The 24,722-nt window shown below is 37.2% G+C and overlaps 1 protein-coding gene across 1 annotated transcript in view; it reads right to left on the bottom strand.

Moving 5' to 3' along the window:
* Positions 1 to 10,133: 10,133 nt before the first annotated feature.
* MYO3B (myosin IIIB) overlaps positions 10,134 to 24,722 on the bottom strand; it is a 162,781-nt gene continuing 148,192 nt past the window's right edge. The window contains exons 31-33 of the mRNA XM_065751107.1: positions 12,834 to 12,940; positions 12,413 to 12,459; positions 10,134 to 11,231 (exon numbers count right to left, since the gene is read on the bottom strand). Of these exons, the coding sequence (XP_065607179.1) occupies positions 11,096 to 11,231; positions 12,413 to 12,459; positions 12,834 to 12,940 (290 nt within the window). The 3' untranslated portion in view covers positions 10,134 to 11,095. The remainder of the gene's footprint in view (positions 11,232 to 12,412; positions 12,460 to 12,833; positions 12,941 to 24,722) is intronic.

The raw sequence follows: 24,722 nt of genomic DNA, 5'->3' as shown, positions 1-24,722 counted from the left end.
TCACGACTATTTTTGCTACAATATGCTGATAAATACGAAGGATAAATCACAGAGCTGTTTACATCAAGCCATCTAACAGCATATTTATCACTTGCCTAAGATTTTTATCACCTGGCAGTGGGCTGTCTCTCTGGAGTCCCAACTATGAAATTTATAGCAAACAATCGTTATTTTTGAAAATTAAATCCCAGGGATGTTCCTTTCTGTTCTCATGTTGGCATTTTCTGTGAACTTAAACTGACTTGTGACAGAAAAGATTCATTCTAAAGCTTACAGTAGGTTTATAAAATACAACATGTAGTAGTTTTAATGTCTTTAAAACCTGATTCCTTGCGGAGTTGCAGCCCCCCCCCCCTCAAAAAAAAAAAAAAAAAAAAAAAAGTTTTAATTTGTACCATCAAAAAGGGAAGATATTCTGTGATTTCAGAAAGGGGAACCAGATCCCAGAATACTGAATTTTAATATCACGGTGGTTTTATATTGTTGAAAATGGAGTGCTTAGAACATGTAGGAGTTTTAGATCTGATAAATTTTGTTTGTCTTTGGTTATGGAATTCCAATTACCATTCTATTTGTAACTTTTCATTCTAAAAGCAGTTATTTGGATTCACAGTAGCTATACCACTTGTCTCTTAAAGAAGCTTCCAAAGCATCTCCAAGTGGCTTTCTACTACACTATTACATGCATCTCCAGAGGCTCTCCAAGAAGATTTGAGGCTTCTTTATAGCCCAGAATAAGGATCGTCTTAAAAATTTGAAATTCACTCAAGGTTGCCTCTTCCTTGAAACTAATGGTTCCTTCTTTTCTTCCTTCCTCTCCTTCCCTCAGGTAGTTTCCTCCCTTTTCTTCTAAATCTCTCACATCATAGTTTTCTACTTTGTTGTTCCTGAGTCCATTTAGTTTCTTTCCTTCACCAAAAATCAGTAATACTTCTATCCCTTAAAAATCTTCACCCAAGTGCAACTCAGACATTGGATACAACAGAAATGAGCCTTGTTGGAAGCAGCAGGTTAAAACACAATGGCTCTGCCCTCTCAGAAATAATAAATGACATGCTCTCTCTGTGGGTCTGTGCAGCAGTTGGGAGAAGCAGCGAAGCTGGCAACTTGTCACTGTGTGGTGGCAGAGACAATGAAGAATCTGTCTCTAATTCTTTGTGACACAAAAGAAGACAGAAGAGGGAAAAGCCATGGCCACCTTGATCTTCATTTTTCCCTCTACCTGGGAGAGCACAGTGGCTGGTGTTTCCTGCATGCTGTGGCTTCTGAGAAGAAAAGCAGAGGTATCTGAAATACTGAATATTCCCGAGAAAATGCCTAATAGTCCTCAAGAGTGCCTATAGCTCGAAAACACCTTAAAAGAATAAAAAGTAGCCTTAAACACAAATGAATCGATACCTGTTACAAACTCTACATTCCCTTTGAAAGTTTGTATCACTGTACTTTCAGCTGTCAGCATCGGTTTCCAGTATGAAGTCTCTCTCTCTTATTATCAAAGCAAAGAAATATTTATATCCTCAGGACTTCCATCTGCAAATTAAAAGAAAGCATTTAAAAAATGTAAACTACAAATGAACCAGCAACTGGAATTTATTTCTGAAAACACTGTGTAGAGTTACTAACAACTTTCTAACAGATACAGCTATTTTCAGTTCCTTAGATCACTAGCGATGTACTGAGAAGGAAGCTCTCCTTCTTTGATTTTTCTGTTGCAAACAGAGTCCAAAGTGTCTGTTCCTTTTGCACATTGCCTCCTATTTTTTTCATCATTTGCTGATATGCTCTAAAAATCATTGGGAATTTCTAACTTAAGTGAAGAAAATACACAGATGATCTAAGCTCAACTAAGGTGGCCATTTCTAACAACTTATAACAAACACAAACAACACAGCTGACAGCTGAATGCTACAAATGGGGCCCCATAAACAGGGCTCAGCAATTTTGTTTAAGATCACAAGTTTCCAACCAACACTTGAGCCACAGAAGAATGTCCATTAGTTGCTATAAAAGCAAAATTGGTAGGGCTTTGTGATTGAAAGGACAGCCTGACAGGCACACTTGAACAGACAAACACCAACACATTGGGGAGTAGTATAAATTCTTTGATTTGAATAATTCCCACTCTTATTTTCTCCCTTTCCATAATATAAAATCACATTTCATTTCAGTTAAAAACATCTTTTTTCTGTGCTACGTTATATCACATTCACTTTTTTTTTTTTTCAGGCTTAGCTCCCAGTAGTCTCTCAACACAGCATCCAGTACGATCTTATATCATGAAGGATAAAAGAAAAATGCCTGAAACTGGAGCTAGAGCTGTTTTGTCCCATTGTTGTTTTCTTTAATCTTTTGTTCAGTATATGGAAAGATGCTAACCTTTCTGGGCTATCTTAACTGCGGCGATGTGGGAGCAAAGCAAATGAGATTTAGTAGATACGTTTCTGTTGTCATTACTGAACTTCATATGCTTTGCTATGTAGGCAACGTGTTTTATTTTTCTTAACTTGAAAGAGGTTTCTGTCTTATTGTTGCAATTTATTAAGGGCAAACAATCTAGGGCTTATAATAGGCCTGTAGGCAGAACAAAGCCCTTGTCAAATGGAAGGGTTGGCTGCTCAGCTGGGTAGCATGTAAATGTGCAAGAGGAACTGTTCTGTTCAAAGACACTAGACATGCTTTTTAAATAAAACATCTCATATAATTGAGAGTTGCCATTTAAGTGTTGTGTCGGAAATGTTAATTTTTAAAAAATAATTTAACTGAAGAAAGAGGATTTTTTTTTTTTTTTTTGTAAACTCATAGTAAGCAAACCCCTTCATATCACTAATGTTACTAGAGCCCGGACATTATCTGCTTCTAAACTTTTCATTATATATTGCTGTGTTATGCAAGTTAGAATAAGTTCGCTGTGTGAACTTGATCTATCCACAGCATTATTTGGGTTTGGTTTTTATACAAGACATTACTTTGACGTAGTATCATGTCTCAAAAAGTAAGACAGTTTCTCATCCTACAGTTTAAATTTCTCATTATATGCCTCCTCTGCAAGAACTGAAATTAGAATGACAGATAAAGGTGGCTTTTTTGAGCACTGGTCCACTTGGACACTGACTGCCCTTTTTTTCCTCTGCTGCTGAGATATATAATCAGGACACTATCATCAATTAGATTTTTCACTTTAACTTTTCATAATGTTTCCAGACTTCGCTATTTGGCAAAGACAATTGGGACAGATTTCTTTATTTTTTCCTCTGGCCTAAGACTCAAAACCCCCCACTTCCCAAACTGTTACCACCGAAGAGTTTATTAAATGGCTGAAAAAGACAGCTGGTCCCACCATCTGTTAAAAATTTTCAGGGGCCAAATGAAACAGGTTACACCTTTAGCCATGCCAAGTCTTCCAATACCCCCTCCCTCTCACAGCCTGTGGAGGGCTAATCTGAATTTCACGCTCTGATTTTGCTATTGCTAATGTCTGAGCTTCTTATGTGCGCTTCTTGTAGTTGCTTATATTAGTTCTCAAGCAGTAACAAAAGCTATCCTCTCCTTTCAACCTCGCTCATTTGCAATCAACGGAATCCTGAGTCTATAGTCTCCTTGACAATAAGATACTGTACCTTGAAGGAAACCCACAGAGACCCTAATATCAGACTTTCTGGAGCAACAGAGAAAACCCGGGGTACATTTCTGTTGTTTTGCAGCCACTTTTCTATAAATGCTAATGGAAGTAATTCAGATGTGCCAACAAAGGCAGAATCTGCAACACACTGCAGGTGTGAGGGGGCTGAAACAAAGGGGATGCTAACCCTAATGGTATTTCTTGTCATTAACAATTCTTTGATGTTCCTACTCCAGGCTCTCTTTTATCTTGTAGTTTTTCAGCCATCTTTGTTAACATGCAGTGCAACTAAATCTTTTTTTTCCTCTAACCTTTAAAGACATCTGCAAAATGTTTATGCTAAGTTAGTTTCCATAGCATCTTTCTGTAACACACATTGAAGTAAAATGAGATAAAGCTTGCAAGGTTATTATTAAAACATCAGTAAGTTCCTATCACTAAGTGAAAGGAGCAGATCAATAAAAAGAAACTCTTAATGTTACTTTAATAAGGATGAGTTTCTTCTTAACAGGACTGGGGATTAACTTCAGTGTAACAGGAGTGCTGTTTATAATATAACAGCTCTGTTTATAAGAACCACTTGGTTTTACTTGGGCTCATTAAAAAAGGACGAATTACAAATATTTCAATTGCAAGAGATCAGTAAGTTCCTGTACTAAAGTGCTAAACTAAAAGATATTTAAGGGTATTTTAATTTTCCAGAACGGATTTTTCTACCACTAAGTGGGCAGTGGCATTCAGTCAAGGTGCTGTAGGTGGAGTTTCTCCATATCCATCTGTCTTTCCCTGACTTACAGATGGAAAAACGCTGTGTCTTTTAAAGTATTCAACTCAGTAGGATGACAGTAAAATGAAATGAACAATCAAGGCACAGAAGATGCCAACCTGAACTACTGCACAGCACTACTGGCAAACCCAGCACTATGCTCTCATCCCACTGGTCATGTCCTGTTAGATCACATCCCATTTTATCACAGTCTGTTGCATTATTATTGCAGCATGCTGGAATGTTAAATGAGCAACATAATCAATCAATACCAATTTCGAATTGGAATTCAACTGTAAATCTGCATTGAGTTCAAAATGCTGAAGACTCACACAAATAATCACAAGATACAGTTTCATTTAGTCTCTCATTTTGCTTTTCTTTCAAAACTTCATTTCTAACAGATTGATTTTATAAAATAAATTGTCTCTGCTTGCATTAAATACAGGAATTACCTTTGAATGTGAAAGTAAGCTTTCATCATACCAGTCCTATGTATCAAGAATATAAAGAATAGTGGTTACATTCACTTTTTCTCTTTTAGTTTACTTTCATCTCGAGGCATAGAGACAAAGTAGCGGTAGTGTCCTTAATATATTGCCTTGTCCCAAGGCACGGACTGACAGATTGAACTGCCTCTGTTGTTTCACCCACAGCATTCAGCAGTCTTAGAAATCTGTGTGATTATTAGATTATCCATTTTCTCAAATTAATAGATTATTTGTAATTATGCTTCTCAACTGAGCTCTTTTCTATGGTGACAGAAATTACAAAATCAGAAGTATCTGTTTCAAGGACGTTGTGGTCTCAGTAGGAACCACTCTGTCAGATCAGGCTTTACCTAACTGCTTCAGTTGCATAAACTGTGTTATCTGTTGCTTGTAACTGGGAGTAGCAGTAAGAACAGAAAGCAATGAATAAACTACATCATCCAGTTTGTGAAAACACTTCTACATTCCTCTCCCTTTGCTAAGGACTCCGGCACCGATCCTGTATCATCACCTCCCAGAAAACAGCAATGCTGTGCTCCATCACTGAGCTCTCTGAGGATCACTTCCATCAGAACCACAAAGCCCTGTCACTCCATCCCAGCCTCAGCCATCCCATCATCACATCTCACATCAGAACGTCTATCTTCCGCTACTCCAGATGTAGACAGATATCTTCACCTGACACTTACTATGATCCATAGGATGACAATTTTGGGACACAGCCTGGACAGGCCTCCCTCCCACCCAGCACTGTGCTCCAGCCCAGCTGACTGCCTCCAGTCTGTGTTGTGGACATACTGGTTCCACTGAGAGCATCAAACCCAGTTTTTACTAGAGATGAGTCAGAAATCAGGACTCTGGTCTTTTGCAGAATGGAAATGTTAATCTACCTACTTGCCATCTTAATCTCCCAACAGCCTTACAAAATGCTATTTAAATTGTGGAAAAATAGTCTCTCTCTGCAACCTTGTTAAAAAAAATAAATAAAAAAATTGGGCAGCCAAGCAAAAGCAAGGGATTTAATCTATTGCTGGCCTGATCAATAATATGTAATCTGGTTTCTGGAAACATAACTCCAAGATGTGTTTCCCAGTTGTCTGTTACTATGTCCTCTAGCATCACATACAGTAAACATTCCCCTGGTAACACAATGCATATATTTATTTTTCTGACTGATACTGGATTTATACATGTAATAAAATTATTTTCAATAATTCTTGGGAAATCCATTAGGATGAATCACAGCATCAGCCTGAGTTTAAAGGCACAGTGTGCTATTATTTTGAATTGTTGGCCAGTTCCAGTCCCAGCACAAAGGAGATGCAAAGCCTTTCACTGACTATTTAACCTCTAGCTCAGGCCTAGAGGGCTGCTCCCAGGCCTTGGCTTCTCACAGCATCCTGTGCTGCTTCTATCAGTCTGGAAATCCTGCTTTGCTGTCATGCAGAAACATTTTCTGTTAACTAAGCATTCTGCTACAACTCCTCTGGGGGTGAACTGTCTTAAAGAAAAGACACACTAACAAAACATATTCCTGATGTTAACAATAAAATTGACATTATGTTTTATGTTTTGTCATCAGAGTAAAAATTAGGATTTTTATTAGAAAAACTGGGTAAGGTTATTAGATGCCATGCCTTGTGCATATACCAGAACTAAAACTACTTAGTCGTTTCCTATACAGGATGACAATTCTGTGCCATATGGCCTTATTTTAAATCATATGTACTATTATGTATCTGGTTAACCAGAAGACATTAAAAAAATGCCAGAATTTGGTTGTCTCCCAAAATTCTCCTTCTGTTTTGAGAAAAAAAAAATTGGGAATGAGAAATAAGAGTATTGTTGACTTCAGCTATTTATTTCATTGCTAACTCTTTTACAATACAAAAGCAATACCCCTATGCATGTTCAATCCTTTTAAGGAAACTAAATGAAGTATTCAAGTAAAACATTAAAAACAAACAAAAAACAAACAAAAAGGGCAACATTTAAGTTTGGGTCTTAATTCTAATTTCACATCAATATAAATCTGGTCTAAAATAGTGACTAGTACCACTCGGATACCTTGACTTCCAGGCCTTTGATTCCACCACAAAATTACCTTCTTATTCCCTGCCCATGAAATCAAAAATCTTTTTCCTGGATTATGTAATTCTTCTTTTTTGCTGAAAAAGAAACCTGTGAATTTCTATTTACAGTTATGGACCTGAGCTCTACAATGCGAGATTTGATCATCTGTTTTCATACACATGAAATCAAGTAAAGATCAACAGATATTGAAATGAGAGCACTGAGCATTAACACTGTGGGAACGTCAGAGACAGCCACATCACCAGGTATATGAAACACCCTAATTTCCTCCAGTTTACTGAGTTCAGTATTGAATAAGACTACCAGACCTACAGACACTACATATCTTCTAATTGTTAATGTTTAATACTGTCTGTATTTAAAGCTGTGTCTGTTTTTAATGGTAATAGAAGATATAAACAAATTCCATTACTGCAATAGATGTTGACTATACCAATAAAGGTTAGAAATTATTCAGTTATGGCTACTGTTAAATAAAATACAGCAAAAGTTGAAGAGATCTAAATTTGGAAAATAGCAACACAATGAGACTTACGAATTTTTATGGTCTGTAGCCATTTATATTGAATGAGACATGCACTGAAGGTGTGTAAAAAGTAGTGTGAAGAAAATAACTGGTAGCTCCTTTTTACCCCCAGATGATGCTGTTAGAAGGTGCCCTATTCCATTAGAAAGTAACGTGTTTAAATAAGTTATCTTTCTTTTAAACTGAAACAAATGAAAAAAAATCCACTTTGTTTGCATGTGCCATGCACAGTTCTTATTACCACAACATATCAGAAGTTAGGAGCTGGGTGGAATTAAAATGCAATAGGACAATTGCTTGGAAGTACAAACACTCACGGTTATATAAAGTAGAACAAAATATCACACGAGTAAGAACACTTTTCTAAAAGCATTATACAGCTATGGTAAGTAACACAAGACAATCAGTAGCTGTTCAGTACTGGAGGGAAGTTTTCATTTTGGGAAATGACTTTGTAAATGTCCAGTGTTGGTTGTTTTCAGTATCTACCGTTAAAAAAATGTGGTCACAGCCACCAAAAGGAAAATCAGCTTTTGGTCTGACTGGTCTTAGCCAAGTTCTTAGTTTTACATTATATAGATGTATATTTTATAAGCTTCTAAGTAACAGTTCCTGAGATGGTGCTATGGGGACTACTTAAAAGATCCTCAGTGCACAAAAGCCCTTTCCACCACTCTTATGGCATATGGGTGAGGGAGGTCACAGTGGGGGCAAATTTAAGAGGGCTGCAATTTACTCCTATTCTAAGGTCCCTTTATGTTACTGAAGTGATGTAAATGTTTAAGTGAGAAGCAAGTTTAAAATTACCAAATGAAAGGGACTAATCTCCAAAAGCTCCCTGCCCAATGCCTGTTGGCAAAGAGAGTTTTCATGCTGCCATAACTGAAAGACAGAACTCACCGCTAGTGCCATTAAAATCTGAGGAAGGAAGCTACTAAAATCTCTCCGTTGGTCGTCACTCTTTACTCTCCCATTCACTGAAAAGTGTTAAATATATAACAGACACAGTCTAAGAAATTCTCTTTTTCATGACAGGATTTAAAGTCTTTACTTCTATAACATATTAAGAACAGGATGTTATGAGCTATTAAGCAAACCATATTAATATTCAGGATAATATTTGTGAAAGAAAATTGATCAGAATAATGTTTCAGTGGTATCAAAATGAAATAAGAAAATCTGAGCAATTTATGTTGACATGTGCCCACTGACCAGGACTATCAGACTGACATGCCTCCTGTACTGCTTCTCCCTATTTCTTGGGGTAAATAATGCACCTGTGATAGGATCTGATTCATATATTCTCAGAACTATCATTTTTAAAATTCATTTTGTTTTTGCATGTTTAACTGTGAAAATCTATTCTGCCAGCCAGTCACCAGAAGTACAGTGCTAAGGAGATGGCCTTCAATAATCTAGAGGGGTGCATATGCCCTGAATTAAGGATGAGAAAAACCCACCTCATGGGCGTTACGTGTCTGAATTGAGTCAGCCAAACAGCATATGAGGAAAGGGATAAGTTATGAAACAAAGCCAAGCACAGTCCAGCTTTGTGTACAGTTCTGACTCAGAATGCATAACTCCATAGTCATTCCCAGATAGTAACTTCAAAATAAAAATATTAGTGACATTAAACCATTTGAAAAGTTGTATCAGTTGTAGATAGTGACATTTCATACGATAAAGAAAACGTATTTTACTCTCTCCCTGCAATTCAAGAGTGCTCAAAATATGACACAGAATCTCTTTAAAGTCCATTTCTGGTGACTGAGATTGATGCAAGATTAGTGATTGGGAAGAAGAAACAAGAAGACCTAAGGAGTGCATCTAGAGAGCGTTTGCCTTTTGTTTGTGCTTACAATTTAATGTTCTGAAGCTGCTAACCTGGCCCCATTCAGCAAAGAACCTAATTATGTGCTGAAATTTCATTGATTTCAATGGGACTTAGGTTTTGGCTTAAGTGCTTCACTGAATTAGAAATTTTTTTTTACTTGTCTTTACTTCTTTATAAGATTGATACAATTACTCAGTGTAAGGCAAGCTTTTGGTTTTTAGACAAGTTATGTGATAATAACTGGAAGAGTTCCTTTTGTTTAACAGAAACAATTGATAAACTCTCAGTATATATAATAATGATGTGCATTGCACTAACAATAAGACATTATTTTCCCAGTAAAACTTCATTTTCAGAAAGGAGAGATTAAACCACAAAGCATCAATACTGCTAGAGCACCCTAGAAGCTATGTCAATATAAGAATACAGTTTAGTCACTGGACTGTTTTCAAAATAATGTCATTTTCCATCAGGATATGTTGCAGATTAATAGGCCTGGAGAATGTATGCATTGTGTAAGAAAAGTTTTATGTTATTTTTGATGAGGAATCATAACAAATACTTCTTGTTATACTCTAACAAAAAGTGAAGAAAAAGCCATGGCACTCGTTGGAGGGGAGATAAAAACAAGAATCATTGTTAGATATTTATAACGAATGGTCAGAATTACTCAGCCGCATTTATAAAAAAAATAAATTTGCTCTAAATGATTTTTTAAGGCAGTACACATAAGAAAAATTTATTTCCAAAAGTTTTTGACAAGAGATGTACAGAAAAGAAACAAAGAATTATCACAGATCAAAACCGTGATCAGAAGCTGACAGTAAGGAGTCAGAAGAAGTAGTCAGCTTTTGCCAAGGAAGAAGTTACCAGCAAAATATTTCATAGGAATTAACTATGATTTAATCAGGAATTTGGAAAAAAAAAAAGCGAAAAGTAATTAGGAAAGTTTGCAGGTGACATTATTTCATGTTACGTACAAAAGAACTGTGGATATGAAGGAATCACCCAAGCGCAGAGATTAAGCCCAGGTTAAGAAAGATAAGAGAGATTTGCACAGATAACAAGAATATCCAGTCATACCAATAGTTTCAGTCAAAAGGGCTGTATGAAGCAACCTGAAGTCATCAAATGTTAGCATTAATACTGTTCTGCTTCTTATATTTGAAATAGTTAAACTTACGGCAAACTAACACTTAATAAGAAAAAATATTTAGGAGATAAATTAAGACACACATTATTTTAGACGAATTTTCTCTGTAAAATTTGCAATGTTAAAGACCAGACACAGCATAGAGAGTCATAAAGAGCAGAGTTTTAATATCAGTCTAAGGAAATATAGAACATTTTCACTATCACCCCAAAAGATGCTTTATAGTACAGCGTTCTTTTAAAACAGATCAGTTCCTTGATCTTGTTTTCCACACAGCAGTTGTGCCAGCACAACAGAAGGGATGGCACAGGCTGGAAACAGCAGCTGGGGGAGTGGGAAGGAAGGGGCCGGATCTGCGTGAACTAACCTTGCTGCTAAGGAAATGTGCTGGTTAACATCAATGTGTACAGGTAGTGCTGCTTCCTTTACATTAATTGCTTATAGAAATACAATTTATATCTGCAAAACCAGATCTAAATTACTGAAAGGAAGTTCTTAATTGAATGCATATTTTATATATTATTTTACATATTACATAAGCAAGCACAAAGTTGATTAGAAGAGATTACCAGCATGAAAATACTCTTACCAGTGTTAGTCAACAGAATAAGTTCAGCTTTGAGCAAAAGACACTCCTCTTGAAGAAGGAGGAGATGGGGAACTTAGACAGCTGTCATCTTCAGGGACAGATTCAACAGATGACAGTGATTTGTAATACTCATCCTCTCCATCAAGCACTTTGATTTGGCTTGAAAGAAAACAAACAACATTTACTAAGTTAAAAAATCAATTATATCAATATCTTCAGAAACAGAAACTTCTTTATGAATGCAAAAATGAAGGGTGCTAATACAAAAAGGGCTAGAGAGATTTGATCAGAAAGATGCAGCTTTTACACGTGCCTTTTATATTGCTACTGCTGCTAATGATTGTAATCTGAATGGTTCTAAGGGTCAGTGGAAGGCAATACAGTCTTTCTTTTCTAACTATACAGAATGATTGTCCAACCGTTTGCATCAAATGGGCATTTCACTTGAGCAATGTGACTTTTTTTGGTCTGTATATGTTCCATATATGTGGTATTATTTTGGTAATGCATTTCAGCTGGCAGTTTTCCATGCATGTGAAACAAAGACCACATCACTAAGTTTTGGGCAAAGTCCTATTGACACTAAAGGTCCTTCATTTTCCTGTGAAGTATGATTAGCAGTACAGTCTTGACCTGAAAGCCTCCTGCTCATCTGGTTATATTCAGAAGATTAATTAACAAGTGAGAAAATAGTACAGAAACTTCTTGATAATTCTTGGGAGTAGATGCTTTAGCAAGATCCAGTATATACTGGTCCTCTGTGGTCCATGTCACCACTCAGCAAAATGCTTTCATAACTCTAAAGTAGCAGGTTGGACTTTCATAGGCTGTTTTCAATGATTCCTACCTATTGCCAGGTGGTAACTGTAAATGTGACAACAAGAACCGACTCAGTCTAATGGAGCAGAAGCAACACTCTCTTGGGATGAAGGGCCCCTTTAAATGTGTTCCCCCAGGAAGGCTGAAACCCATTGCGAGGGAGGTGCTACAAAGCTGGTCATATTCTAGGTTAGAGGACTTCAGTTTCAACACCTTTCATCTGGCACCACTCTCAAGTGACAAACCTTTTAAAACATAAAGAAGGTTGTTTTTTTTTTTTTTTTGTAGGATTATCAGAGAAAGCTGGGGAGCTGTTTTGAAAGAATCAGCTCTAGTGCCTGCAGACAGCACTACATACAAGTTTTACATTTGCTTCTGTAGAAAATGTCCAATGTCAATGCACAGAGATATGGTAATTGTTTATTTTTAGAAGCCTCTCTAGAAAGTTTTGCATATTCTGTAATATCACAAAGGACTTCTTCTGTTTACAGTTGCTTAGAACTAAGAAGATAGATATTTACCCAAGTTTTCTTGGCTTCCTCTTGCTCCCTTGATATTCTAGAGTTCCCTGTGGAGAGGGCCAAGAACACACAGTCAAAGCAAAGCAGCAAGTCGTTAATTTTTAATTCAAAGTGATTTTGTGTTGAATGCAAGCAGATGCTGATAATATCAGAAGTCACAGCATAATTTTTTTGATCAAAGGGCTCAAGTGAGCCTGATGAAGCATGCATCTTGCTCGTCTTTGATAAACCACATCAATTATTCACCGTGAAGGCAGACATCCTGACATGAAAGCAACAGATAAAGAGCATAAGCACATGTTCAAGACGAGAGCAGAAGAACGTGGGGGTGGGGCTGGAGGGGCTGAAACAGGTATTAATAACAGAATTATTAACTGGAAACAAAGCCAGTAAAACAGCTTTATTGCCACTTTGAACTCACATTTAACTGGTTATAGTACATGTTGTCCTCAGGGCTATTCAGCATTTTGGGCTGCTGACATCGTCGACGAGGTGTTCTCAGCTTCTGTTCAAGACAGTTTTCTGAACCTACAGTAAGATAATACAATTTAGTTTCAAGCTGTGCCAGGTGCTGTGAATGTCTTAGGGTATTTTATTCGGTAAACAGTCCTTTCTTCTGTCCCATTTGGTCCTGGATCTATTAGCAAGTCTATCCTATTCAAAGTAAGCACAAGAAACTTGGGAAATCTTTGTTTTCTGTTTTGAAACTTAGTTCAAACACAAGTTTTTAAGTACAACTTCACTTTTTCTTTTAAAACCTTTTTTTTTTTTTATGCTTCTTTCTGTATAAATCACACAGCTCCTTATTTCTTTCACTCTTTATCTGAGTATCTTCTGCTTTCTAAGCAGGAAATGAGGATACCATGACCAGCCAGTGATACATCGTTCAGCAGCAACAAAAACGTTTTTCTACAGTAGGCAGTAATAAAGCTCTTTGACTTATGAGATTCAGTCTATTATCACCATTTTTATTATATAAAAAGGCTACTTTTTGATGTGGCTCTCTGCTTAATCGGAGTAATCAAACTAGTTTGGAATTACACTTTCTTATTATAATTTGTGGTGTGCTGTAGAGAAACAGTTGCTTAAAGCCATCTGGAAAGCAGAGGCTGAAGATGAAGGAAATCCTTTGGAAAGGAAAGATTCTGAAAAGAACTATCAGCCTTTTTATTTTCATTTGTCTTTTTTTCATGTTAAGGACGAAAGATGTTATGGTGGGCTGTACTATATTTCACCAGGAGTTTCTGTGGTACATCCTCTAGATTACCAGAACAAGTGCTTTCAGGATGAAACAGAAGCACTATGCACTGAAAGATGGAGTAGTGGGCAAGGAAAGGTTGTTCATTTTCTGTATATTTCTCTCAGTATCTTTGACTTCTCTGACATCTCCCTGCTAAAAATTGTTTTAATGACAGCATGAGCATGAGTTTTTGATGGCACATTTGCACTCCATACTGCATGGGAAACTTGCTCTGATAGAAAGGCCCAGTGCAAAAATCAACTAGTGCAGGAGCTTCTTTAAATGTTTCAAACCTGAAGTCAGTGTGCTTTGTGTAGATGTAGGGCTCTCATCCCACAGATCCATGTTTTAGATCTGGCATTAACAAGCAGGTAAATAAAGATCCATCATATACTCGGGCTCACAGTCTGCAACTACTGCATTTTCCTGCAGTTTCTGAAGAAGGTACTGGAGGTAGTTAAATGGCACTGGGGAGCTGGGTCTCAAGTTAAGAATGATTTTGTAGAGCAGGGTTACATTTTTTCAATAATACAAAATAAATATTAACCAATATGCTCATACTTCTTGCTAATTACAATACTCAAACCTTTGATGATTTATGCTTTTTAATGCTTTTTAAAATGTTTTTAATCAAGAGATTGTGACAGCTGACCCTGCTAATTCTATTGTATAAAACCATACAAGGTAGAAGCTGGTCTAGAAAATGCTGCTTGAGAACTTGTGGAACTTGGATTTCCAAGTGCTATTTGCATCCTTAGAAGGTTTTTTTTCTTTTCTTTCTTCTGTAACATTTAGACAGCAGGTGATGGTAACTTTATTCTCTCTGAAATCTCTGACAGTTTTGCCAAAGGCTTGCTGTAGCCATGTTCTATTCTCTCCTATTGCTGTGAAAGTTGTTCAAACTGACTGTAAAAGCTTTCTACCACATCAGGTCAGTAGGGGCTGCAATTCTTGCAAGCAATGTCTTCAGTTGCAAGGCCATACAAACTTCTTTTTTCAGGAATGCAATTCTTGAATAACTCTCCAAAAATATTTCTTTTTACTCTATCAAGAGGGCAGTATGAAAAAAGATCCAGACCTCAAAGTTCTTCATACTTTCACACATCCCTCTGCAGCTTGCCAAAAGTAACTATACGCCACACAAATATTTGTACAAACAGTATTGCAACATGGGGGAGTGCTTTTGCCCTTTCCCCAAAATGCCATTGTGGCTTTCATGTTATTTTTCAAAACATCTGTATGGTCTTCATTTTTAAAATGTCTTTTATTCATTAGGTTCTGAGACACTAATATTTTGTTCTAGCTTTTCAAACTGATGCTTAATTATTTCTGTGTATTTCATGGGTGGTCTGCAGCTTGTGTCCTCCAAAGGAAATACCCTTTCAGTGGGCCCATTTGTCTTAGTGTTTAGCAGCATACTACACGAACAGTAAAAAATCTGGTAACATTTATCATAAACTACCATATCTGGAGAAAACGGTATTAACATGTGCTCAACACTCAACAGTTGAATAGGCAGTTTAAATGGTGTTCTATAACATTTTGCTTTGATGACAAACTTAAAGTCTCCAATAGGAAAAACTAAGAACAGCAGCACCAACGTCATTAACTGTTTGCGTTGCACCCCAATTGTGCCAAGAGCCCAGCATGCCCAGACTCACAAGTTTCCTACAGATTTAGAGACCAGATAAGAGAGTGCACACATGCACTTCCTTCAGGCTGTCCTTTACCAGCAGTCTGAAGTAAGGTAACTGCCTTCCTTTTGTCCAGAGGAAAACTTTTCTTCCAGTGAGCAGAAAATCCTTATGTTTCAATTTTCCAATTTCAATTAGTAAATCCCTTATGGCAATGCATAAATAATAGAGTGAGTAAATCTTCTCCTGACAAGTGTGCTATGTCAGTTGATTCAGGAATCATAGAGCAGACTGAGGTTCTGAGTGTTTTCCCTTCCTTGCTTAAACCTAGAGAGGCAGACACATGTGGGTGAACATTCCTAAATCATAGGAACATAGAACAGCTTGGGTTGGAAGGGACCTCAAAATCATTTAGCTTGAGCTCCCCTGCCATGAGCAGGGCTGCCAACCACTAGATCAAACTGCCCAGTAACCCATCTTGCCTGGCCATGAACACCTCTAGGGATGGGACACCCACAGTTTCTCTGGACAGCTTGTACCAGTACCTCACCACCTCCTGAGTAAAGAATTTCTTCCTAAGTCTAACTTAAAGTTGCTCACAGTAAAGGGAATTAGAAACTGGCAAACAGGTAAAAACTACAAAGTACTTATTTATAACTAAACAATCCAATGGGGTTTCTATTTAATCCTCTAGTATTACTACTGGTTATTGTTTTTATTCATCAGGTATGACAGAGACCAGGGACTTGCGCTGCTCAGACAGATTACAAAGATGTGTGTTTTCAACTAAACGCAGTCAGACTTTTAAGTTACATGTTTCAGAACTGGAAATTGCGTAATTGGAAAACAGAGCCTCCAGGAGAGACCTGGGAATCATATCGATATTCTGCTGAGTAAGAAGTAGACTGGGAGCAAAGCGGAGGGCTACTCCACAGAAACAACGAAGTGGTTCTATCCTTGAGCACAGAATTGTTTTAGAGAGAGTCCTGTGAACTGCAGAATGGTTTGAGAACAATTTGAGATCTGGAAAACTTGCCTTACAGTGAAAGAATGTTAAATGCAATGTGTCATTCTTTCCAAAAGAAGGATAAAAGTGTTTTGAAGCAATGCCCCTGTATATAACGCTAACTGATGGTGGAGAGCATTTTAGAAACACAGGTCTGAAATGTCTAAAGGCCACGAGAGGAAGAAAAATCCAGACTTTAAATACAGCACAAAGTGAAAACCATCAGTCAAGAGAAAAAAAATTATTTAAGAGTACAATGGAAACTCAAGATGAGATTGGAAGGCTTTAGTAAAGCTGTATTTTGACTTACGCTGAAATTAAAAACTATTCGAGATACCACACAAGTTCCTTCTGACCTAATGTGAATTCATTTCTTTCGTGTGATTTTGATGAGTCAATCTGCAGAAGATTTTTTGTTGATTTTTTGATTTTTGGTATATACTTTCACCTTTAAATTCCCATGTATTTCTTCTTGTCTTTTGTATGGCTGAAATGGAAATATTTTTCTTCAGTTAGCCATCACATCCATCACACTGACACTTTTCATGAGATCTCTTGGCTTGGAGATGATTAGCAACTTTCATATGCCATACCTTATTCAGACGTTTTTTCTGTTTAGAAATCCATTCTTTCAATAAACTGCAAAGGATTTTTTCAGAGCTGCGCAAGCTGACAAAGAGTCAAATTTATTGAAAGACTTTGAAATGCTGTTTAACTATGAGACAAGGACTTCTACATTGAGGATTTGGGCCCTGACCGATGCTTTCAGAAAAGTACCTGAGAAAACATGTTCTTCCAATGACTTTCCATGAGGCGTATGACTTCACTCTGATATTCAGAGAAATTCTCATGTTGGATGTCCTGTCTGCCCTGCTCATCTTGATATTGAAAACTTGTAGACGGGCACTGCGCATACTCTTCAGAGGAATTACAAATCATCAGATTCTGTTCTCTGAAGTGAAACTGGGGTCTTCTTCAACTGTTCATGATTAAGCCCTTGCTTCAAAAACCTCTTGATGGTGACCTTGCCAAACATTGCTAATTCTTCCTGTATGGTGAATTCTGCTGAGAAAATGGTGACCTGCATTTGGAAGTTGTAAAATCCATAGATGTGAGTCAAGTTGTTTTAAGACTGATGCAGCACAGAGAGGGCACTAAACTCTGGATGACATCTTACTTTTAGCAAGGAGTGCACTGAAGAGATCTTTACCAATGCGTCAGTGCTACAAAATAGGCTGTGTCACTGACTCCATTGCTGAAGGGATTCCATCCACTTCAACACATACTGAAGAGTGGAGTTAATAAACTCAGTTTATTTCTGAAGCCATTTACCTAAAACAGGTTTGGAAGGCATCAGTCTTGTATTTTTTCTGTTACAAGTGAACACAAACTTGACAACACAGGGAGAGTAGTCCTTCTCTATTTACTCAGACACAGGGAGATTTATTCTATGAGCAGAAATGACATCTTGGTATAGAAAAAGCAATGGGGCCATATTTATTATTAACAGAGTATGTGAATGAAGTAGATAAATCAGTATGACCAAGAAAAATAGTAAGCATGTGTCTGATTTCCAATCTATAATATCAGATGAAACATGAAAGTGCAACCCTTAATTATAAGCAAATATTAGCACAGACTCATGGGATCTCATCATAACATCTCAAGGTCTACATTCATGAAAATTTAAGCAATGTTTAAAATCATGTTAATTTGTTCTTTGTTTGTTTCTTTTCCTGCCAGTCTAATTTATTCCAAAAGACTTTGGTTCTCAAATCTGGATATATTGATCATGCCTATGTAAAGCATTGTTATAGCCTGGGGAGAAGACTTTTGTGGAAAAAAAATTGTCTTTGTTCTCCTTTGATAATTTATATGTATTTTGATGTTTTCAAGCATTTCCAGTTCTGAATCATTTTTCAAGCAGCAAGTTAACTTCACTTTTTCTCTTGAAGTCTTCAGCAAATACAGCAATGACCTCACACACAATGATAATACTGGCTGCTAAGTGGGTAATTACGTGCAGCATGCTGATTTCAAGGAACAGTTACATTTTCTTCTGTGCCGTACAAGCCTCTTCAAGAAGAGGACCCAAGGGGCTAGTGATTCTGGTCCCACTCATATCAGTATTAAATGGGAGTGACTGAGCATTGCTTATGAGGTAAAAATGCTGTAAGTGAATTAGGCTTTATGATTTTAGTTATTTCAGCTTCATTTTTAAATAAGAGAAATTTACAAAGGGCACATACTACGTCTGGCCACAAGTGTTCAAACAAACATGATTTTTGCTTTCTTATTCTGATGGTTCTACACCATTTGCACAAATTTGTATCACACGCCAAGTGCAAGAGGGGAGGAAAAGGAAAAACTTGCCTGAGAAGCACAGTGAATACTGAGGTAGTTATATTGAGCTATGCTCAGTCAGGAGCTCCAGTGAGCTCCTCTTGTGCCTGCCTGACTGCCATACTTTTATCCAGCCCACTTAGCACTATCTTGCACACTCCTGTACAAAACTACACTGTGACTGTAGTATAAGCACAAACTGGGAGATATCAGGCCCACAGCATAATGTATCTGCTCACTGCCTGTTAAGTGCTCCCTACTATGAATAAGAGAAACAAGGGCAGCGCATTGTTTGTAATTGGCTTCACAGACCAAGTGCTGTTGAGTAATTCAATAGCTTCATATGCAAATAATGAAGTTACCAGGTCTATGCTATACATTATGAATATTATATATATTATAATAGTTCAACAACAACAACCAAAAACCAACCAATAACTAGAGACTGATGGAAAACACCCCCTCTGAAATCAGGGACTGTCAGATGGGAAGAAAACACTACAGCTAGAAGACAGGAAAAAGATGAAAAATGAATAAAATAAGATACTGAAAAATAAGGAATAGAAAAGAAGGAAAGAAACGACTATTAATGGTACAGCAGTAGAACCTAAGTTCTAGCAACTGAGGATTTGATTAATCTAGTAACATCAGGAGCCTGGAGGCAAATTGGCCGATTCAATACTATTAACAATTGTAATTCTCTCCAGGATATCTCATACTCACCCAGCAGTAACTTCAATATGTTCAATAAGGCCATCCATTCTGTTGATACAGTGAGATATAATACAACCAGGAACCATTCTTGCCACCAAATTCCCTTACTCTCTTCCTCTAGAGAAGAGTGTCCAGGAATATTTATAGGGGTCAGTACTTTTCATGCTGCTAGTGGCAAGCTTGCATGGAAAGAGCAATAAATCACATGTTCTTCAAGGAGTCAGAAGGCCTCAGCCCTTGCTTACTCACAATATGTCTTACTGTAGCTTCATTCGAATGTTTCTAAGGAAAAAGCTGTTAACTAATTAATGCATATATATATATATGCATTAATGCTTAAAAAGAGAGATTAATTCTTAGCAAATCCTGCGATTCCTATGCACTCAAAGCTTTGCTTGGATTCAGTAGGCAAGAATAATAAGCTAGATTTAATTATCTTCAGTGTCAAGTGCTTGGTAGTCTAAGTCCACAGCTCTAAATGTAGTTATCGGATTCACTGAAAACACAGAAAATCTGGTGGGGCAAAAGGTCCTATCATAGACTGTTATAAAATAGAACAAAATCAAGCTTCATGATCACCTCAGATCCCCCACACAACCGTGGTGAACTAGAATTCTGTTTATTCAGATGGAGTATGCTTCTAGTGCCAAGAGCCATACACTGCTAGGGAAATTAATGTAGCCTCTTTGATGTCATGTGCATCCCAGAATCTGTAACACACTGCTGAAACTGTGAGCACAGCCTTTTGTTTATAACCCTAAGCAGAACCATTTGAATACACACACTGAAAGAACTCGTAACAGGAGCAATGCGTTTTCTTCCACCCAGTGATTCATCACTTACTGCTTCGTTTTGGATACTGCAGTTCCATGCAAAGACATATGCTTTAGATTATAAAGCACATTAAGGAAATCATAACTTTTTCAAGATGGTATGTAAAGGCTGTTTTTTGCATCTGTTTGTTGCCAAAGACCCAGATGATACTGTAATTAGAACAACAAATATTTTATGTGAAATCAATCATTTAGCTGTCTCTGAACCCCAAGACAATGACTTTTAGATACACTTCGTTGGGAAACAAGATGCATAAATAGTTAGAATCTTGGCTTTGCTTGTTTTTTCCTCTTCCAACACAATTCTGATCCTTCAATTTTTGTCAGTTCTTTCAGTTTCTATTGTGACTGACTTAACTGTAGAGTGAAAAGGCAGAGATAAAACAAAGCATGCAAAAGAACTAAGCCCTCTGTGACTAACACAGATGATATTCAAACCTGTCAGCAAATAGCATGCTTGTACAAGGATAGTCCTGAAGATGTCTTCCTATAATCATTGAATATACTTGATCTTTTATGTGTCCTGCATGTCATAACAGCTACAAGAGAGTTTCAGAGGTATGACAGCCAACTAACCAAAGAAGTTTACACAAGCACAGCTTTAATTTTAGGGGAAAAAGTCATGCAAAACCATTCTGAATGGCAGAAACTAGTTCTGGTCAATGAAGAAACAACCGATTTTTTTTCTTCTCATCCTTAAACATGACAAAAAGCAATGATAGAAGATACTTTTTAATAGTTCTTTTCAGAAGAGAGAGTTACTGATGAAAAACAGGATATTTCAGGTATGCTGGAGTTAGTACATATCACAGCACATTTCCTGATTTTAGAAGACCTGTCTGATCCAATAACCACCAGGTGATAAGAAATAGCTGTCTCACATTACCATGTGAAGTAAGTAATGCCTCTTCTGCTCTTTGAGTGATGCTGTATAATCAATATGAGTGACTAAAAAAATTCACAGGGGAAAAGCCTACTGAGAGCAATTAAATACAAAGTGATCACTTCCGGATCAGGAAATCCCAGAGCCATAGACCACGCTAAAGCTGAAGTGTGAGCTGAGCAATTCTCTCTGCTTGCCCTACTTCTATAGTGTACTCTAAGCTTTTGCTCTTGGTTATTGTCAGAGAGAGAAAATTAGACTAAACAGACCATGCTCCTTGTTAGGTTTTCATTTGTGAGGCTTCTAACTTTGAAACAATCAGGTAAGATACCCACTTCAAATAAATGCAAGTAGCCCAAATCCCCAAGAAACCACATGTTGAGGTAACTCCTCCTCACAATGTCCATATCAGAGTATTCAGTGCAAAGATGATCTCAAAATTAACAGCTCATGTTGTGCTACGCATGCCTTCTTGATTGCACTACATGAGATTAACATGAGCTTCTGGAAAACAGTAGTAGAAAACCCATTCATAGAGGAATACAAAGGCAAGCCAGCTGTTCTTTAGTTTTCTGGACACATCCAATTTGTATGTATTAGTTTGAGATTCTAGTCTTGAAGGATAGATACTGGGAAAATTATGCAGGCACTGTGTGCCCAGAGGTTTGCCATAACACAAACTTCTCTTATCAGCAGTACATCATAGCTGAGACTCAGCTTGTTGGTAGGGTTATTTCTTTAGTGAAGTTAAGAAAACAGGATTAGAAAGAACCTCAAATGATTGCTTAGGCTTCCTCATCTTCCAAAGTAAAATCATGTGTCATGATGAAGATAAGAGAAATTTTCAAAATTGCTCATAAACAGAAGATCATTAAAATTATTCTTGGAAATACAGCATCAACAAAGGAAATATTATTTCTGCACAATATGACAACAGCTGTTACTTCAAAGAACAATTAGGATGATGATTGAATCAATGTGATTGATCAAATAGCTTCAGAATCTTTAAAGCATCATGACAGTATCATCAATTTCAGAGATGTTCTCTGACGTATGGTTGGACCTGCTAATGCTTAAGTTTTCAAATGGCAGATTGTGGATCTCTCAAGAGCTATAATGTGCTATATGCCTCAGACAATTCACTGGACACTTGGCATTGGTTCCTCTTGTGAATTCCAGCTAAGAAAAACAAAGCATAGAGGTAAAAAGATGAAGCCAACATAAAAAGTAAACACTGCAGTTAACATCTGAAAATAAAAAAGTCAAAATATTCAGTACATTAGAGACCAGTAACAGATCAGAAATACCTTTCTAATACTGCTTCTCTATAGGGCCAATTGCTGAAGCTGCCAAAAATGCATCATACAAATGCAGGGAGTTGTGCAATCAAAAGTAGGGCAGGAGGCAATCTGTAAGTTCATACTCTATTAGAACGTGGTTCATAACAGGCATGTATTTCAGTGTTGCTGTCCTAGAATAAAGCCTGGATACTTTTAAAACTAATCTCTCACCTTCTTCCAGACTGTAATAATAGCAGTTTTATCCCATATCCTCAGAGATTAAGCCACTTGATTGACTTCGAATTCTGGACACACAGGAAATTTGTATTAATTTAACATAATGATGAGGCGCAATAAAGGCTCTGTGGAACCACAACAGCACAGTCTCTAAGGTTTTGTTCGTTACAGAAACACAATTTGCATATCTAAAGCCTTGAAACCATGGGTCCATATTGATACAAGTAGTATCTCAAATTTGAGTGTAGCAGATTCAGCATATATTTCAAAGAATAAATGGCAGAAGACCAAGATAAAACTCTCAGTAGATTTCTTCATTAAGAAAGGTTGTTTTTTTTTTTTCTAAATTCAAGGTAGTTGGCAGCAGGAACTTCTTAAGGAAATGCTAAAGAAAGCTTGACTGAAAGCAGCAAAAATGACACTAGTTAGAGATTTGCTTCCTAGTTGCTGCAGTCATTTGGTCTGCCGGTTGTCAGTGTTGGAAATGAAGAAGGTATCCAGGCATCCATATAAAGGAAACTAATGCTACAGAGACCCATTCCTTTAAGGGGGTGTAAATTGTTACTGGAATTCCTAACATTACACCTGCAATTAGTGATGGCTCGTAAACGATCTACAAATCAAACTCAGGGCAGTGAATTCCCACGGAGTATTTTGAAAAAGAAGAAGCATGAATGAACTATTCAGTCAATAACAGAATTAGAAAAATAAGTAGGACTGGAAAAAAACCTTCAGGCATTAAAGGTATCTGTGCCATTTGAATGAGTACCTACTGTTTTTATCTCCTTCCAAGTCTAAATCAGTAACCATTTACTGGTAACTGCTATGAATCTGTGCTATGGTAGAATGCTGACATATAAAAACAAAGGGCCATTATGTCAATACTCTGGAGTAGTAGTTCATTAACTTTCATCCAGAAAAAGTAGGTGGGAGCTTCCAGTAGCAGCAAAGTCAATTCAGGAAACAGAAGAGGTGCTCAAAGAAAACTGAGGAAGCCCTGCAAAGAGTCTCAGGACCGGGATGCTTACTTTCAATAAAACAGTTTTAGGCTGCATACATCATGATACCCAGCTGTACCATCTGCATTGAGTCCTGGGAGTGAATTCAGACCATCAATTCTTTTCATGCAGTGCTTCCTGAAAACATTCAAAACAAACTTTGGGAAAGAACTTCAGCTCACAGGAGCAGAGGAAGACATACATGTGTACTGTATACAAATAGAGTGAGTTGACTTTCTGATATTACAGTGACTAACTTATGTGACAGTAGGTTTTGTTCCAAAATTATATTTCTTGACAGCTTCCTGCAGTAAGTCACCTCACTGTGTCACATTCCCCTCTGAAAACAGGTTTTGTCACTTGTTTTAAATTGTTAAGTTCTATAGAATTGGAGTTCTTATTTTTCTTATGAACACATGACTGTTGTGGTGACTTTATTCCTCAGAGCTAAGCAAATCCTTTACAAGTGTGGTGATTTTCAGTTTCAATCTGGAACACTAGCAGGGCTCATTTTTAAAACATTTCAGCTCACTCCTTCCAGAAAAGAAGGCTTCTTCATAGTGTCTCAGTGCAGGTACACAACATTTCTTGTCACTCCAGACTAGATGATTTACAAAATTTACTCCAGGAGTTGATTTGGGTATGTTTTCCATTTCATAACTACTTTTTTTTGTTTGTTTTTGTTTTTCCCAGCTGCTTTCTTACAATTCAGTACTACATTCTTGCCTGGTAATAAACTAATATCCCTATAGAATAGCTTGAGATGCAACAGGAAATTCTGTTTGTGTCCTGATTCTGCTCTTGGTCTGTAGGTATTGCAGAACTAAAAATGTTTGAATTACTACTTTATTTGCTACTGTGCACTATCTTCCTGTGAGAATGACCTTCAAAGGATCAGACAGAGTTGCAATATGAAGAAACTACTACACTGCAAGTGTACCTATTGCCATGCAATCCCACTTCTGATTTGTCTATCATTGGAACACAAGCAATCTGGCCATATTAACATAACTCTCTTCCATAACATCTCTTGCTTCGCAGTAGGACTAATTAGCTTAGGCACGGCGCTGCACTCATCCAGCTACACTGCCTCTAGGGTCTGATTCACATCTATCTTGAGCAGTTTTGCAAAAGCACTGGCA

This window comes from Cyrtonyx montezumae, unplaced genomic scaffold (assembly GCF_038088225.1).
Source record: "Cyrtonyx montezumae isolate F1298 unplaced genomic scaffold, pur_monq_1.0 scaffold_7, whole genome shotgun sequence".
NCBI lineage: Eukaryota > Metazoa > Chordata > Aves > Galliformes > Odontophoridae > Cyrtonyx > Cyrtonyx montezumae.
Note: the sequence above shows the minus strand (reverse complement) of the source record. Positions and strands in the feature narration are given on the sequence as shown.